The 16,008-nt window shown below is 36.4% G+C and overlaps 1 protein-coding gene across 2 annotated transcripts; it reads right to left on the bottom strand.

Moving 5' to 3' along the window:
- Positions 1-504: 504 nt before the first annotated feature.
- On the bottom strand, positions 505-15,905 carry RIOK2 (RIO kinase 2). 2 transcript variants are annotated; one of them, XM_083354572.1, is made up of 10 exons: positions 15,730-15,905; positions 14,600-14,734; positions 13,585-13,701; positions 13,255-13,430; positions 10,615-10,703; positions 7,646-7,837; positions 6,897-6,989; positions 5,737-6,210; positions 4,463-4,559; positions 505-1,827 (listed from the first exon to the last, which is right to left on the bottom strand). In XM_083354572.1, exons 2-10 carry the CDS (start codon positions 14,730-14,732, stop codon positions 1,666-1,668), a joined length of 1,533 nt encoding a protein of 510 aa, XP_083210698.1. In that variant the 5' UTR covers positions 14,733-14,734; positions 15,730-15,905; the 3' UTR covers positions 505-1,665. The 2 variants fall into 2 exon arrangements, with proteins under 2 accessions (XP_083210698.1, XP_083210697.1); XM_083354571.1 differs by having other exon boundaries at positions 14,600-14,738; positions 15,730-15,904.
- Between the last annotated feature and the right edge of the window lie 103 nt (positions 15,906-16,008).

Below are 16,008 nucleotides of genomic sequence, written 5' to 3'. Positions count from 1 at the left end.
ACAAATCTCTACTAACCTACTAAAGCCTAAATCACATTTAACATTAAATAAGCAGTTGGGTAAACAATTGCAACTTTTGAAACTGCAGTGATTAGTTAGGCATCCTGAATATAGCAGTAAGAAAAATAGTGAAGAATTTCATTCTGTGGAATGTTCTGCGCCTATTGCATACAACTCTTTTCAGATTGTCAGGAACATTATTCATCTAGCCTGTTTGCTGAAGTTCCTAGAAAATAAATTTGAATGTATATATATGAAACAGGAATGATGCACTGTTGAGTTCATCTTTTATATAAATGTCATGATGATTTTTGAAGATTTCAGGTATTTCAAAAATCTTCTTAAAGACGCTCTATATACAGTAAAACCAGAGGCTAAACTCTTTTTTCTATCTATAAAGAGACAGCTTTAATCTAAATAAAACTGGAGTTAGGGAACATTGGTTAGTTATGACTATGTTAGGCTTCTGGTTAATTGTAGGAAGTAATACCAATTGAAAGTTGATTACTTTTCAAAATACCAGATAATTTTAATGCATTTTTGAAACAACAAAAGCACTCTTAGTACAAAATTTTTAAAGGGCAATAAGTGTTCATAATACAAAAATAACAATTACTGTTTAATAGAACAATATTTTCTGTTACACATGTAACTTGTTAAATACGTTCTGATGAAAGTTGTCATTCCACTGAGTTTTTTTTATCTCTTGTCATTACCTACTAATTTTTAAATTTTTTTATTACTCTGTTCTTCTGTAAAGTTTTTTCAAAGCATAGATTTAAAAAAAAATCAAATAGCCTTTGGGATACTTCCAAATTTTTATATTAGTTTTTTCTAAATAACAGTAGATCGGATCAAACATGTCAATTATTATTTTTTTATATTCTAAAGATACAACATTTTGGCTAAATAAGCCTACCTATAGGGCTCAGGACCCTTGGCAGTAGCAAAATGTTGAATAAATATATGAAAAAAATATTAGCAGTACCTTATTACCTTTTTGAAATGTTCTTGCAAGTCTGTGCAGTATCATTTTCATTAACTGACACAGTTTGGAAGAGTTTACATTGGTAACCTTTGGGATGTGGAAAAAACAACTTTAGGTTTAAATTTTTTATATTTGTGCAAGTGTTAAATTTGTACAACTCCAAGATCCAAGCATCATTGAAAGTTTTATATCAACTATTGCATAGATTTCAAGGCAATTTAAACAGTGAAATTAAATAGCAATTTGTTTCAACCAAGTTATGGATTGACTTTAAAAGTCTACCATTATTTACCCTATGGGTTTAAGATCAGTCCTATTCCCCTACAATCATGTAGCCTGTTACTTTAGGAATTTTTTAAACTCTCACTCAGGATACAAGAATGGAATACATCACTTCAATGAAATCTTATGCAATGGACTTTCTAAGCAATGGACCAAATTTCCACAGCAATTGACACATATGCATTGTGATGTCATACACAAAAGACAACTGCCATTTGTATAAGACAGTCATCATGCACTTTACATAAATCTGTGCCAGACTGTGCAGATGTGATTATTTTTATGTTGACATTCATGAATCCTGGACATTCTCTCTCTGCAAATAGTTCTTTAAAATCAAATTTCATATGACTTGTGAGATGGGAGAAAAAAGAGGTAAGTTTCCCCATAGGATGTCATTCCCAGAAGCTGGCTGAATCCAAACTTGATTTGATATTGTACATGTTTTCCCGACGTTGTTTGGTGTAAACGTTAGCTTCTCCTTTTTGCAGTCGTCGTCTGAAAGCAGCTTTTTGTTGTTTATTTAATTGGCGTTTTACCTTCTGTTTTACCAGTTCCTGAAATAATAATTTTATCAAAACATTAAGTCTCGTTTGCAATGAAAAAATATCAAAATATTACAATTACAATATTATAATTCAATTACATGCTATCCATTTCAACCAAAATAAAATTTCTGGGGAGTCTTTAACATTAGTTTCTCTTGATGTCGGCAAAAACCTGTAATAGAGTAAAAAAGACCAATGTACTTGAGAATAAGCAAGTCATGCAAAGAGGCAAGAGGCTTTACATGTCTTTGGAGTGTTGAGATTGTTTAGAAGAATGTTAGTCCCTCTTGTGGCTATGCGCAGAAATGAATGCCCAGGAAGTACACAAATAGATGAGAAACTACGTTCTGAGACCTGATTCCTTAGATAGGATCAAAATTTTCCCCTCATTCAACATTGCAAAATAATTTAATGAACATAGCTACAATACATAAATTTTAGTTTGGCGAGTACTACATATGAAAAAGGAGAGCCTGACATTAGCAATAATGTGGTGAAGTGCTAAGAATGCCGAGTTTTATTTTCAGGTTGAAATCCCCATTTAGTTATTACATTCTCTGGAGCGCCAAACATACTGCAGGTTTATAAGACAAAGAGGCAATTCTCACTGACATTGCTCCAAGTTATTTCCCCAAAACAAGAAAGGGACATTATAAAAAAGAAAACTGAAAAGATACAATTAGCACTGATATAAAACATTAGGGAATGACCAGTCAAAACAAATCTATACGAAACCTTTGCTTAATGGAGGTATCATCAAAAATATTAAATTTTATACGTGACGCAGGCATGATATAAAAACGGCTTAAGGTCACTGGGTCAAATTGTTTCAAAGCAGAGTTTTCAATACTCTCAATAGGTCAGTAAAACAAGGAATCCCAGTAACCATAACCAAGGAAAAGAAGGATGTTATAGGGAACTAGCTTATACCCTCTTCTCTTTTTCTCTCTCCCAAGTTCACTTTTCCTTACTCTTTTTCCTGCAAAGTAATACCAGATTTTGTCTCCAACTTGCTTTGCATCTCAGGATTCTCCAGGGAAGGATCCTGAAGAATACAACACTGAATACAATAGTTACTTTACCAGCAGTAATTTGTAAGGAACTTAAACCTTCTAGAAGACAAAGATGTTATTGTTTTTTTTTGTCCACCTCTTTTGTTCAGGGATCTCTGGATTCCAGGGAGACAATTTTTGGCCTTTCAAAGTGCACTCTGAAAATCTCTTTGCAATGCAATGAAAAAGAAGTAAGGGAGCTCTTTTGTTAAGTAGATTGCTTTCAATCTTGTTGATCGTGATATGGGTGGGGAATAAGGGTAATAATAATAATAATAATAATAATAATAATAATAATAATAATAATAATAATAATAATGTTTGGCAGGTCGAATCCCGAGTGCCGCGTAGCAGAGTGAGCGCCTGTTACTCGTCCCAGCTTCTGCCAACCTAGCAGTTCGAAAGCACGTAAAAAAAATGCAAGTAGAAAAATAGGGACCACTACGGTGGGAAGGTAACAGCGTTCCGTGCGCCTTTGGCGTCTAGTCATGCCGGCCACATGACCACGGAGACGTCCTCAGACAAGCGCTGGCTCTTTGGCTTTGAAACGGAGATGAGCACCGGCCCCTAGAGTCGGAAACGACTAGCACGCATGTGCGGGGGAACCTTTACCTTTACCTTTTAAGGGTACACAACATTCATTTGGTCCCCCACCAAATCAAAGGAGGAATTCATATCTCCCCATCTGTGCTAGTTTGGAAAGCTGTGCTGGAAAATTTGTTTAGGCATGGAAGGGGGCTAATAGTGGTATTTTCCTATTTATATATACTACCAAAACATCAAAACAGTGAAGATGCATGTATTGAAATTAACAAACAAAGATGCTGTAAAATGTAATTTAAAAAGAAAGCATTAATCCTCAAAATCCATGCATGCTTTAGCTATTTTTGTATTCTCCATTTCATGTTACTCCATATAATATGTAGCCACTTGAACGCACTATAGAATAAGCAAAGTATAAATTAATAAAGTTATGCAGAAAGCTGAAACAAATATTTATGGAAATATATTTTTCATATTTTGTGGAAATATATTTTATTTGGTTGTGTGCAGTCAGTAGATCGCTGTATTTACAAAATTATACTAAACAGAAAATATATTTTTTAAAATAATTTTATCTTAATTCTAACTTGAGTATAAAAATAACCCGAAAAGCTCAATAATCCCATCAACACCTTGAGGTTCAAAAGAGGTCATCTGTGTTAAGATTAAGATTAGATGTCATTTCCACTCCATTCAATACAAGCATCATTAAGAGGGTTTTTTCCCCCCAATTTAAAATTAAATGTAACTGTTTAGATCTTAATTGTTCTTCAATAAAAATCATTTAAAAACAATAAGGTGATCGAGGCTTAAGAAAAAAAAACCTGAATATTTTGGATCCCCTTAAATTGGTTTTATCCATTACTTGGGCCGATAACAATAGCTGAAAAAATATTTACCAGTATAAAAATATTTACATTTATATTTCCTAGTAAAGATCTAATGCACCTGAAATTATATTGCACAATGTTCCTGAATCTGCAGTCAGGCTTGGCAGTAGATGATTGGGGAAGGAAGGAGTTTCTGAGACTCATTATGTAAAAACTTACAGGAGGAATTGTTGACTGGCTTGTTGTGCTCCGTACTGAAGTCATGCTAGTGGTTCTTGTCCTGTGCTGATTGACATGAAACAAGCTTTCTTCATCCCTGAAATAAGAAACATTTTTAATCAGTCACTTTTAAACCACATTCTGCCAAGTAGCTTTTCCCATGCAAACACACTGGGACAGTAACATTCACAAAGGCTGTTTCCAGAATACCAATTTTGTTAATGGACATAATGCACCAAGAAATTCACTACAAAACTTGCTAAGGGAATGGAGGTTGTTCTCCGGGTGCCTTAAAGCAATCTGGTTTATTGAGTATTAGGGTTATTCACACCTGCCTTCCAAATGTTCTTACATATGTTGCTTTTAAATGTTGAACTGGCAGGAGACTGACTTAGCCTGACCTCTTCATCTTGCAGTTACATAAGTGTCTACCCTTTGTCTTGCCACCCACACCATGTATTCATCTCCATGGCAGGCATTATTTGGATATAGTAGTCTTATGTTGGAGAACCCACTTCTCTATGTAAGACGAGCAAGCTGATTAGTACACAGTAAAACTGTTTGTTGAAACTTTCTGGGCACACAGAACAAATCTTAAAAACTTGAAACAAATGGATAGAATAAAGCAAGAGAGGCAACTTGTGGCCCACCCAGTCTCCCTGCCTGCATTTTTGCCACCCTTGAAAACATTCAACTGCCCATGTTTAGCAGCAATAAATTCTGGTAGAGCAGTGTTTGTTTTTTTTAACTTTTTTTTTAAAAAATAAAAACATAAATACCGTAAGTAGGTATTCTTCCAGGCCCAAGTGACTTATTTTGTTCTTAGCTCCTGTATTCCCCCCCACCCAAAAAAAAATTACTTGTCACATCTTTTGTAGCTCTTAGAAATAAGAAATGACAGTTTATGTCAAAGTAAAAGGATCCATGTTCCTTCATCATGAACTGATCAAACACAAGCTGCCATTTAAATTATCAATATATATTAGTGGGAAATCTGCAAAGTTTTAACATTTTCATGTCAGGATCAATTAAGAAATAGCGATAACAACCCGGTGACTTTGTAGCTTGCAAAAGAGCGTATTAAATGTAAGGAAGTTAAAATGCAGTTCAGAGTATGTGCCAACATTTGAAACAAACTCACCAGTGAAAAACACTATCTGCAAAGAATATATGCTTAATACTTGAGAATGTTGAGAGGGGAGCTCACCTTCTGGAAAAGCTGAACAAAGAAACAATACATAGAACGCTTCTAAATGTTTAATATAGCTCTCTACCTGAAAGGTCTAAATTCCCTGTTTAATGTAGACAAGTCAACCAGACTGGAGCATTCATCTTCACATTCTTGATCTTCCAACTGGGTAGATTTTTCAAGGTTCTTTTTATCACCAGGACAGTCAACGACAGAGCTTTCAGAGTCAGACTTCTCGTCGGTCATCACCTGCCCTTCAATCTGCTGTAAGGCACAGCTGAATCCCTGCAAATCTAAACTGCCTTCCTCTTCATCTTCCTCAGGGTTCTGCAGCAAAGCTCCTGAAGCTCCTTTTATCTCATGTATGAAGTTCTCATCAGTCGTCTGATCTACGCTGCTACGCGAGGCAGTCTCTCCTTCTGGATCTTGCACATCAGAAAATGTCTCAGTTTTACAATTCTCATATTGAGGGCAATCCAGGTAAAGTAATTCATCATCTTCCTGCATTTCTTTGGTGTAACCGCTGGCTGAAATTTCAACATCAAGAGAACACTCTTTCCTGGTAATGTTGAAATAAAAGTGAAACAAAAATAATTTCTCAAGTAACACTCACAATCAAAATACTTCCTCCCCGCCCCCCCAAAACACCCCCCCCCATTGCTTATTGATAATCTTTCCAAAAGGAGAGGAGGAAAAAAGAATTGTGATCTTGAGATGGACTTCTAGAAATTACTAAAATAATTATTAGTTGTGTATTGTAAGTGGACTCAGTGTTTTATTTTTTCAAAATGAGGATGGAGGAAGGAAAGATGAGTCTTTGTTAGATAATGATTATAAAGAAAAAGAGAGAGATTTCTATTCAGATCAACAAAAAGTCTGAATATAAGTGAAAATGATAGTGGGAAGTGGAAGTAAATGGGAACAATGGGTTCCCTTCATAATACAGTAAGAAAAAAGTTACCGAGGTCTATCTGTAGAGCAAATGATCATATAAAAAAGAATGCCTGCTTGTATACAGTTTTCTACAAAGAATTTGATTCATAGTTATTGATTTTAATAACATGCCCAAAATGTTTAAAAATAAACATCTTGAAACTCCAGAACATACTATAGATAAATTAACATCAATTTACTACAAAATAGCTACTTTAAACCTTGTGTTAAATTAATCCCTACATGATTAATAACAAATTACATACATGTAATGAAATACATGTTCATGTCTTAATATACCATACAGCTTACCTAACATCCTTGAAAGTTGGATATAGTTCACTTTCATAGCTGAAGCGCTTCATGAAGAAATCACGTATACATTTTACATCTCTGTCAAAATACCTGAATTTAAATGATTAAAAGGTTGTCATTTATATCTAGCCACTATCTATAAGACTCTTCGTGGCTTAATTAGAATAAAGCATTAAAATATCAATGGAACAAACTTTACAATAAGAAGAATCAAAAGCTCAAGAATGAAAACAGAAATTCTAGATGGCATTATTAAATTAGGAAAAAACTCTTGTATATATTCCAATGCAAATTTACAATAATTTTTAAAATAAAAGTTACAAAAAGAATTATCTGAATTTTTCAAAAATAAATTATTTTACATAGTGGTTAATGCATCAAGTGCTTTGGTTTACCATGATTATGATTTACTGGCCTGTAAGCTACCAACTAGAATGTAGTGAACAAGCCATTATTGTTCAGCAAAGCTTATTGCAATAATGTAAGAGTTAGCTGAAATTTAAACCAGGACAACTTAGTTGAGCCACATACATTATTTAACCAGTGGAACAACCTGCCTCCAGAAGTGGTGAATGCTCCAACACTGGAAGTTTTTAAGAAGAGACTGGACAGCCATTTGCCTGAAATGGTATAGGGTTTCCTGCCTGAGCAGGGGGTTGGACCAGATGACCTCCAAGGTCCCTTCCAACTGATTATTATTATTATTATTATTATTACTATTATTATTATTATTTAATGTTACTCACCATTCAGCATTTGCATGAGAGGTTGATACCATCTGTGGGAAATCAATCATTGTAACCTGGTCTTTATCATCTAACATGAGATTGAATTCATTAAAATCACCATGGATCAAGCCATGGTTGGCAAGGTTTACAATTAACTCCATTAACTCATTATATAGGGCTGCAGGGTCTTCAAGATGATGCACTTGACTCCTACATATTTTTTTAAAAAAAATGTAAGATAGAAGCTCCATTTAGTAATAGGGAAAAACAGTATCACGTTAGAATATAATTGCTTGAAGAGGAAAAAAAAACCTCACTAGAACAACAGGAAAGCCGAAAAAATTATAAACTCAGACAAAATAATATGCACTGCTTAGTTTCCTTGTTATGTCAACACAAGGCGGTCCCACTCGGGCAATAAACCCTACTGATTATACCAGTCACTCAGCAATAAATAAGCCTTGAATGTATGTGCGTGTGTGTGTGTGTGCATGCATACATATATATGTCTAAGCATTTATCTACATATACCTGTCAGAAACTCCACATTAGAGCAAGGTCAAGACAACAAAGAAGTTGAATTAACAAAGAACAAACGATGAAAATATATTGCCTGAAAAATAAGGTGGAAAATTTCTACAATATTAATATGGTATGAGTCACAACTGCATATTTATTTATTTATTTTAATTCCATTTATATCCCGCCCTTCTCCGAAGACTCAGGGCGGCTTACAAGCTTAGCAGTAGCCTTCATTCTATGTATATGCCTGCTTATTAGGGCTTTCACACACACCCCCAAGCGGCATTATTACAAAGTCAGCTTAATTGCCCCCAACAATCTGGGTCCTCATTTTACCTACCTCAGAAGGATGGAAGGCTGAGTCAACCTTGAGCCTGGTGGGATGCGAACCTGCACTAATTGCAGGCAGCTGGTGTTACTTAAGGAGGCATTAGCCCACTACTCCACCAAGGCTCATAGCAACCATTTGTCTTCAGAAACCTTTCCAACGCCTGAAAACATAGAACTACGAAGAATCTCTCTCCCTCCTTCCATAACAAAAAAGCAAAAAGGGTGAAGGGAAGCCCTGAGTGGAACATTTCAGGGCTCCATACTGTTCAACATAAGGTTAGACCAGGGGTGTCAAACTCGCAATATCACTTGATGTGTCGCGAGGTATTTCGACTTTTTTGCCATTGCCAGCAGTGGGGTGGGCACGGTTTCGTTATGATGCATCTGGCCCGCGGGTTGGCAGTTCGACACCTCTCGGTTAGACAATATGATAAATATGTATAGTATGGATCATACTGGACAGCAGCATATGCAGGAAGAGTCTAGGTGTCATGGTGGAATCACAAGCTAATCATGAGTTAATAGTGTAATGTAGAAAACTCAAAGGAACTCCTAGACTCTATTAGTAGAAGTAAAACATCAAGTTCAAAAGAAGTCATTATTCCTCTCTATTCTGTATCTAGAATATTCTGCCAGTTCTGGGCACTGTCTTTTAGGAAGAACGGTAACGATTGCAATCTTTGGATGCTTATACTGAATTACATCATATACATTAGCTGTTTTACCAAAATAAAATAAAATAGCAAAAAAAGTTACGTTGCTGGTAATGGCAACCACGCTAGCAAATAAGTTTAAAGCATGAATGGAAAATAAAAATAAAATAGTGGCACCGGCTGAAGATACAGTATCTTTGACACCATCATTTGAAAGGAAAGGGCTAATTGTTTAGCGCTAAAAAGAAATTACTACTAGCACAATGCTTGTTATGCTGCAGTAACCGTTCACTTTGAAAATCTTTTTTTGGAGAAGTTAAGCAGCGCTTCCTGAAATAATTCACTGCTTTGTTAAGAAGTTTGTTTTATTACATACTTTGGTATTTAGCTATAGTTTCTATATCAGGGATAGGCAACCTCGGCTCTTTTATGACTCATGGACTTCAACTCCCAGAATTCCTAAGTCAGCATAGCTGTCCATGAGTCATAAAAGAGCCGAGGTTGCCTACCCTTGGTCTATATGCACCAAATTGGTATCAACTCTTAGCAGCCACATAGGTAGACCTTCTTTAGGATGATGTGAGCTATGTACCTATCATCACTGCAATCAAGTCAAGCTGTTTAGCAGTTACCATCTAGCTCTGAACTATGCAGGCATTTAAATATTTAAAAATCAGAATGTCGGGGAACTGGGCATTACTTTTCCTTTCGGTCTTTTTTTAATAAAAAAAAAATGTGAGTAAATCAGTCCTGCTGCCAGTGTCTCAACTCCTGTCGTTATGTTGCAGCTGAACAGAAGACAGGAACAGAGCCACCGGTTCTTCCATCAAAATCAACAAGATAAAACCGTATCAGGAAGAAGGATGAAGTTTTTCCTCTTCTTGTGACAATGTCAGCGTTCACTGGAGGAAGAAAAGAGTTTTCCTCTCAGTGCATTTGAGAACAATGCTGTTTAGCTCACCTTATGTCTACACAGGAACCCAGAAAACGTTTAACATCCAATATGGTAAACTGCGTTACTCCTATTACTAATATAATAATTTGCGATTGTTTTGAGAAATTTTTTTGGGAGTACTGCGCATACCTTAATCATTTTATATATTATTTTAAAAGGAAGTATTTTACAGCATTTTCAAAAAATTAGAAACATATCAGAAAAAAACAACACAATGTTTCCCAAACTTACCCATTTCTAATTGAAGCCAACCATGAAGTGTGGGGAAAAGAGCCATTTATGCCAATAACTATCTAGTTGGAGACCGAGTAGTATTAAAATGGTAATTGTTTACATTAAATGAGGGCAGTTCATATGTAATTCAACTGGCATATTTTGGCTTATTCCTTCTGAAATGTGTCCTGAAGAGAATAATTATTTCTGTGTGTTTTTTTTTTCAAATAGCCGTGTCTGGCAGCTTATCAGTTTACCACACTGGAAGTAAAGGAGTCTTAACAGGTCTGTGCCAGGCAAGCACTGATACTTACAGTGGGTAGCCATTGACAAGTTCCATTACTACTGCATGTCTGTTGTAGTCATATGGTTTTGGAACAGGAAACTGTCTGTCATACAAAACCTGGTCAAGGAGGAAAGAACCAAAGAAATACACACAGACGTGAGTAAACAAATTTCCTTCTGAAGGGGAAAGAATAACCCAAACACATTTCTACAAATGATGCACAAATACAGGAGTGGCGTTGTTATATCAGGCCAAAGATCCCTTTCATTTCTTAAGGTGGCTACTCAAAAAAACATTGACTGAAGGAAATATCTGGACTTGCTCTTCAACAAATGATACTAAAATATCATACATACTGGTGGATAAGCTAATAGTTTTAGATGCCAGAATATACCTCTAAAATTGAGTTTGGCTCATCTGTGAATGAGCTTATAAGACAGTATAGTTGACAATACTTTTTAAAAGTATAAGATAGCTATATATCCTGTATACAGCCACAGAGAAGCCCATCCACAATTTTTTAACCAAAGTACCATGAAAAATGCAGGTTGTCTTATGTGTGGAAAGCAAATTTTTCATGGTATTTCGATTAAAATTCAAGGATCAACTTATTCGTGGAGGGACTTGTCTGCTAGCATACACAGTATTTTTAAATGGGGTATAGCCATTTAAACGTAGTAATTACCAGCCATTACTAGTCACATCCATATATTTGTCTGATCCCTTTTCAAGGACGTCTACCACAATCCTGTGACATCCAATTTGTAAGTTGGGGTGGTTTTTCTTTGCATGTCTAATTTTCCTGATTTGAATGATCTCAAAATCTATGGTTATACCATAGAAGAAAACTGTTTATTAATATCTCAAAATGTTATAAACCCTGTATTTTTTATTTGTGTCTCATATGGCATGTGCTCCAATTTCTATCTTGTTTTGGTTGTATTCTCTGCATCTTTCTCTTTGTAGCATTCTTTATGGAAATGAAAGTGGCCAGAACACAAAGGATTTTTGAATTTAGTTTTCATGAATATTATGGAAATTCTAATAATGAATGAATGAATGAACCTTTATTGTCAAAGTACAACCATATATACATTGAGATTGGCTGAGTCTCCCTTCGTGCCCCCCCCCGCAACTCACAGTTACAACAAACCCACCATCTTGTTACACCATGTGAGCTAATTGCACAACACACCGGCCTCACAAGTCAATCATACATAAAGTTATTTCCCGTTCAAGAGCCTGACAGCCCATGGATAGAAGTTGTTCTTCAGCCTGTTGGTACGGCTGGCTATACTCCTGTATCTCCTACCCGATGGTAGGAGAGTAAAGAAGTACCGACCAGGTTGTAAGTCGTCCCTGAGAATTTTCCTCACTCTTCCAAGGCAATGAGCCCTGGAGATGTCATACAGTGGTGTCAGGGGACAGCCCACGATGTTTTGTGCTGTGCTCACCACCCTCTGTAATACTTTCCTATTCGTAGCTGTCAGGCCAGCATACAAAACCACAATACAATGCTAGGACGCTCACTATAGTAGACTGGCAAAAGAAGGTCATTAGCCATTGTTCGGTAGGCAGCGGGGCATTCTTCTCACAGTGCTAAGAGGCTGAGCTGGGTGGCACAAATCTGAAGAGAAGCGCAACGCTGCCCAGCCCCTAGCCTGCCCAAAATAGGCAGGGCCATGTGCTGGCCACTTCCAGGCGATGGTGCATTTCTTCATTCCTCACAAAGGGTGATACCTCCCCAGCATGCACCCAGGGGGCAGTGCCGATGAGGCAGGGGCCAGTCCCTCACTGTTTCCAGATGGCCTTGTGGAGCTAAGACTGAATGTGCACAAAGACTGAATGTACACAAAATTGTACACTGGCTCCTGCCGGGCCTGGGCCGGGCCCAAGGCAGCAGGGGCCATTCCCTCACTGTTTCCAGGATGGCTTCGCAGGCCACATGAAACCACTTTGTGGGCCGGATCCAGCCCCTGGGCCTTGTGTTTGACATGTCTGCTCTAATCTGCCAGGCATGTTTAGTAGCCATTATTATAAAATTTAATTATTACTCTGCTACCACATAATGGTAAAATCTTTTTTTTGCTTTTGTTTAATAAAATAGAACAAAAGTAACAAAAAACAAAATAATAGTAAAAGACAAAATAAAGGAAAAAATAAAAACAATAAAACTTATTGGTAAATCTAGTTGTGAATCACAATTATGGATGAGCTAAATGAACTAAAAAAATAAGCTCATGATGATTCTTACAAGACTTATCAGGAACAGAAAAGTAGTTTAAGAAAAAAAAAACCTAATCAAAGAGAGAAGCAACCTAGAACTAAGGAGAAATTTCCTGACAGTTAGAACAATTAATCAGTGGAACAACCTGCCTCCAGAAGCTGTGAATGCTCCCAACACTGGAAGTTTTTAAAAAGAGATTGGACAGTCATTTGTCTGAAATGGCATAGGGTTTCCTGCCTGAGCAGGGGGTTGGACTAGATGACCTCCAAGGTCCCTTCCATCATCATCATCATCATTTATTATTAAACCCTGGCCATTACAAATCAAACCATCATTTTAATGAGTGAAAAGGAAATTATAGGAAGACAATCGAGACTTGGATGTATCTCATTCTCAATTACAATTACCCTGGGTCATCAAGCAGGGATATATAAGTAGTACCTTCATATAGGTAAATTCTTTCATTGCAGCAAGACGGGAGAGGTAGAGCCAGGACATCTTATGTCTGTGTTTATGGTAATCACGCTTGTTTTTCAAGTTCCGAAAGGAGGTCCTCCCAAGCCTATGCAGTTTTAATGCAAATTGCTCTTCTTTTTCATTTGCAACAATGTAAATATCTTTAAAACAAAATTTCATTCATACATATAGACATTATCACTAAGCAGAGAGTTTCAACAGTCAGCATTTGGGAGGAGGGGGGGGAATTTACGAACAAAGTTTATGATAACTTTCCCACCTTTTCACTGCCAATTAAACTAGTGTTTAAAATACCTGATTCTTTTCCAACACCCATTTGGTTCCCAACAGAACAGATCATGTCTCGGGAAGTCAGTGTTTTCAAGGCAAGGTAATCATATCCTCCATTAGTTAATCGATAACCTTGGACAGCTGAAAAATTAAAATATGGATATATTAATAACTTAATATTATACTTCTGATAATATAACCCTGCAATTATATTGAACTATAATTCCTAACATTGCCAATCATCCTGTTGTTTCTGCTCGACAAATACAATTTGGAAGGACCGATATGCTTCAGGTCTCAGCTGTAAGACAGTCAACCTATGGACATTCCAAGGCATATATTCTCTGTAAATGGGCTTCCTCTGTGGAACAGGATGTGGTACAGCTGTGGAAAAATTGGCTTTCCAGGCGACCCAGGGATTTGCTCCCTGGTGGTTATTGTAATAATAAGAATTGGATATCTTTCCTGACATGTTGTATATATTATGTCAGTTTTTTATTTTTATTAGTTCTATAATGATATCTATTATTTCTAATTGGAATCTGTAAACTGCTTAGACTTACCTAGCCACTGAGATGGCATTCAAAGAAATAAACATGACTATGGAGGCCTTGATATTTTCTGAGCTTGGTTGCACCAGTCAAGTTGATTGCAATAACCAATCTCAGAACAACCCGGAGCTACATACTGTGTATTCTCTTCTATTGAATGTGTTGGGCACTGTAGAACAAGGCAATGTAAGGACAAAAAGTTGGGAAAAACTGTTTTAAATCACTGAAAGGATTCAAAATAGTTTATCTCAGAACAACCTCTTATAATTGTTTATTCAATTCAACAGAAAGTTCAAATATACTAAGCTAAAGCATAAGCTCTGTACTTAAGTATAAAGGGGAGTGAATGTATCTAAAATGATGACAAATTCTCTGTTTTCTCTTATTTATATAATCTGAAACATGATAGTAAAAATGCATTAATACAACCTAACTTTGTTAGTAGGTGTACATGTACATGCACAAAGAATAAAAACATTTATACTTACTTTTTGTTCGTTCGTAAGATATAAGTCTGTGTTTTGTTAATTCTTTCAGAATTTTATTACAACCCCCATGTTTAAGACTGGCAATGGAAGCAATCAAACTAGGAGGGACTATGTCATGATTCTTCATGCCCATTTCTACCTATAATAAAAAGAATAAATTCAAACTTTATTATGATAAGCCTAAGTTAATATCCTTTCTACTCTCTTAATTGTATTTTATATGTACTAATGTATATTTTGAATGTATTTCCTTTAACATTGATATTCTGATAAAATGTAGATCATTTAGTCTAGAAATGCCATTCTCAAGGCAAATGAATAAGAGAACAAATTCTTGGCAGTCCTTACTTCACTAGATTAATCCCAACTCAGTATCTTCTAAAAGCAACTAATTCACACCAACCATTTAGGATAATTGGAGAAAACGAAAGTCATAGACTGCACCATCCTCGGGAAGACTGGGTTAAAGTTTAATAGATTGAACACACAAGGAATTCATCTCGGTTACATAGGCTCTCAATGTAAAGACAAACAACTAAGTGATAATCATAGATAACAATAGAAGATAATAGGAAAGACCAGTAATAAGCTCTACTACACGGATAAATATCCTTATTACATAGGATATATACTAATATATTTCCTTATATAAGTATATAATATATATCCTTAATTTAATAGCACGTAGCTAAAATTGCAAAAAAAAAGAGAACGGCAAACAGTACCATAAGGACTCAAGAAGACAAGGCCGGCATTTTTCTTATTTTGGCATTTCAGTATTTGGGGAGTTCTGCTTTCGATCATCTTTACAAAGACAGAGTTAAGGTAAGTCAACATAATGTTATCTATGATTTTTTTTTAAAAGCAAACGGCACCTCATCTGTAAACAGATGGGGAAGCCCCAGATGTTCCTGAGCTCCCAACAATTCCAGTCAGCATGACTTAACAGCGAAGGATTCTGGAAGTTTTAAGAACATCTGGATGGTCGCACGCCTCCACTCCGGTCTCAGCACTTTTACCCGGAGCCATCCTAAATCTCTTGCAGAAGGGGACACGTGGCCGTCCCGACCAATGCAGACCTCAAACCGTCCGCTGGATTATATAAACTGAAACCGCCAACGCAGTCTTACCGCAGTAAGGACCCTAAAATGATCCCGGGAAAGGTATCGGAGTAAAACCACGTTCAATTTCCCCATGGTGTCGTCTGGATATTCACCCGCAGTCCAAAGGAAACACGAACGCTCAAGACGCCCAAGCCTCGTTTTGTTCTTTGAGATACGCATGCGCGCTCCTCTTCCTGTCCGTCTGATGCGCACGCGCAAAAATGTCACCCGCTTCCTCTCCTCGTTGGGGGGGGATATTTTTTTTGTTTTTTTTTTTTAAAGAGGCCGTTCTTCGTTTCAGATCCT

This window comes from Vipera ursinii (assembly GCF_947247035.1).
Source record: "Vipera ursinii genome assembly, chromosome: 2".
Classification (NCBI taxonomy): Eukaryota; Metazoa; Chordata; class Lepidosauria; order Squamata; family Viperidae; genus Vipera; species Vipera ursinii.
This window is presented reverse-complemented; position numbering and strand designations above follow the sequence as displayed.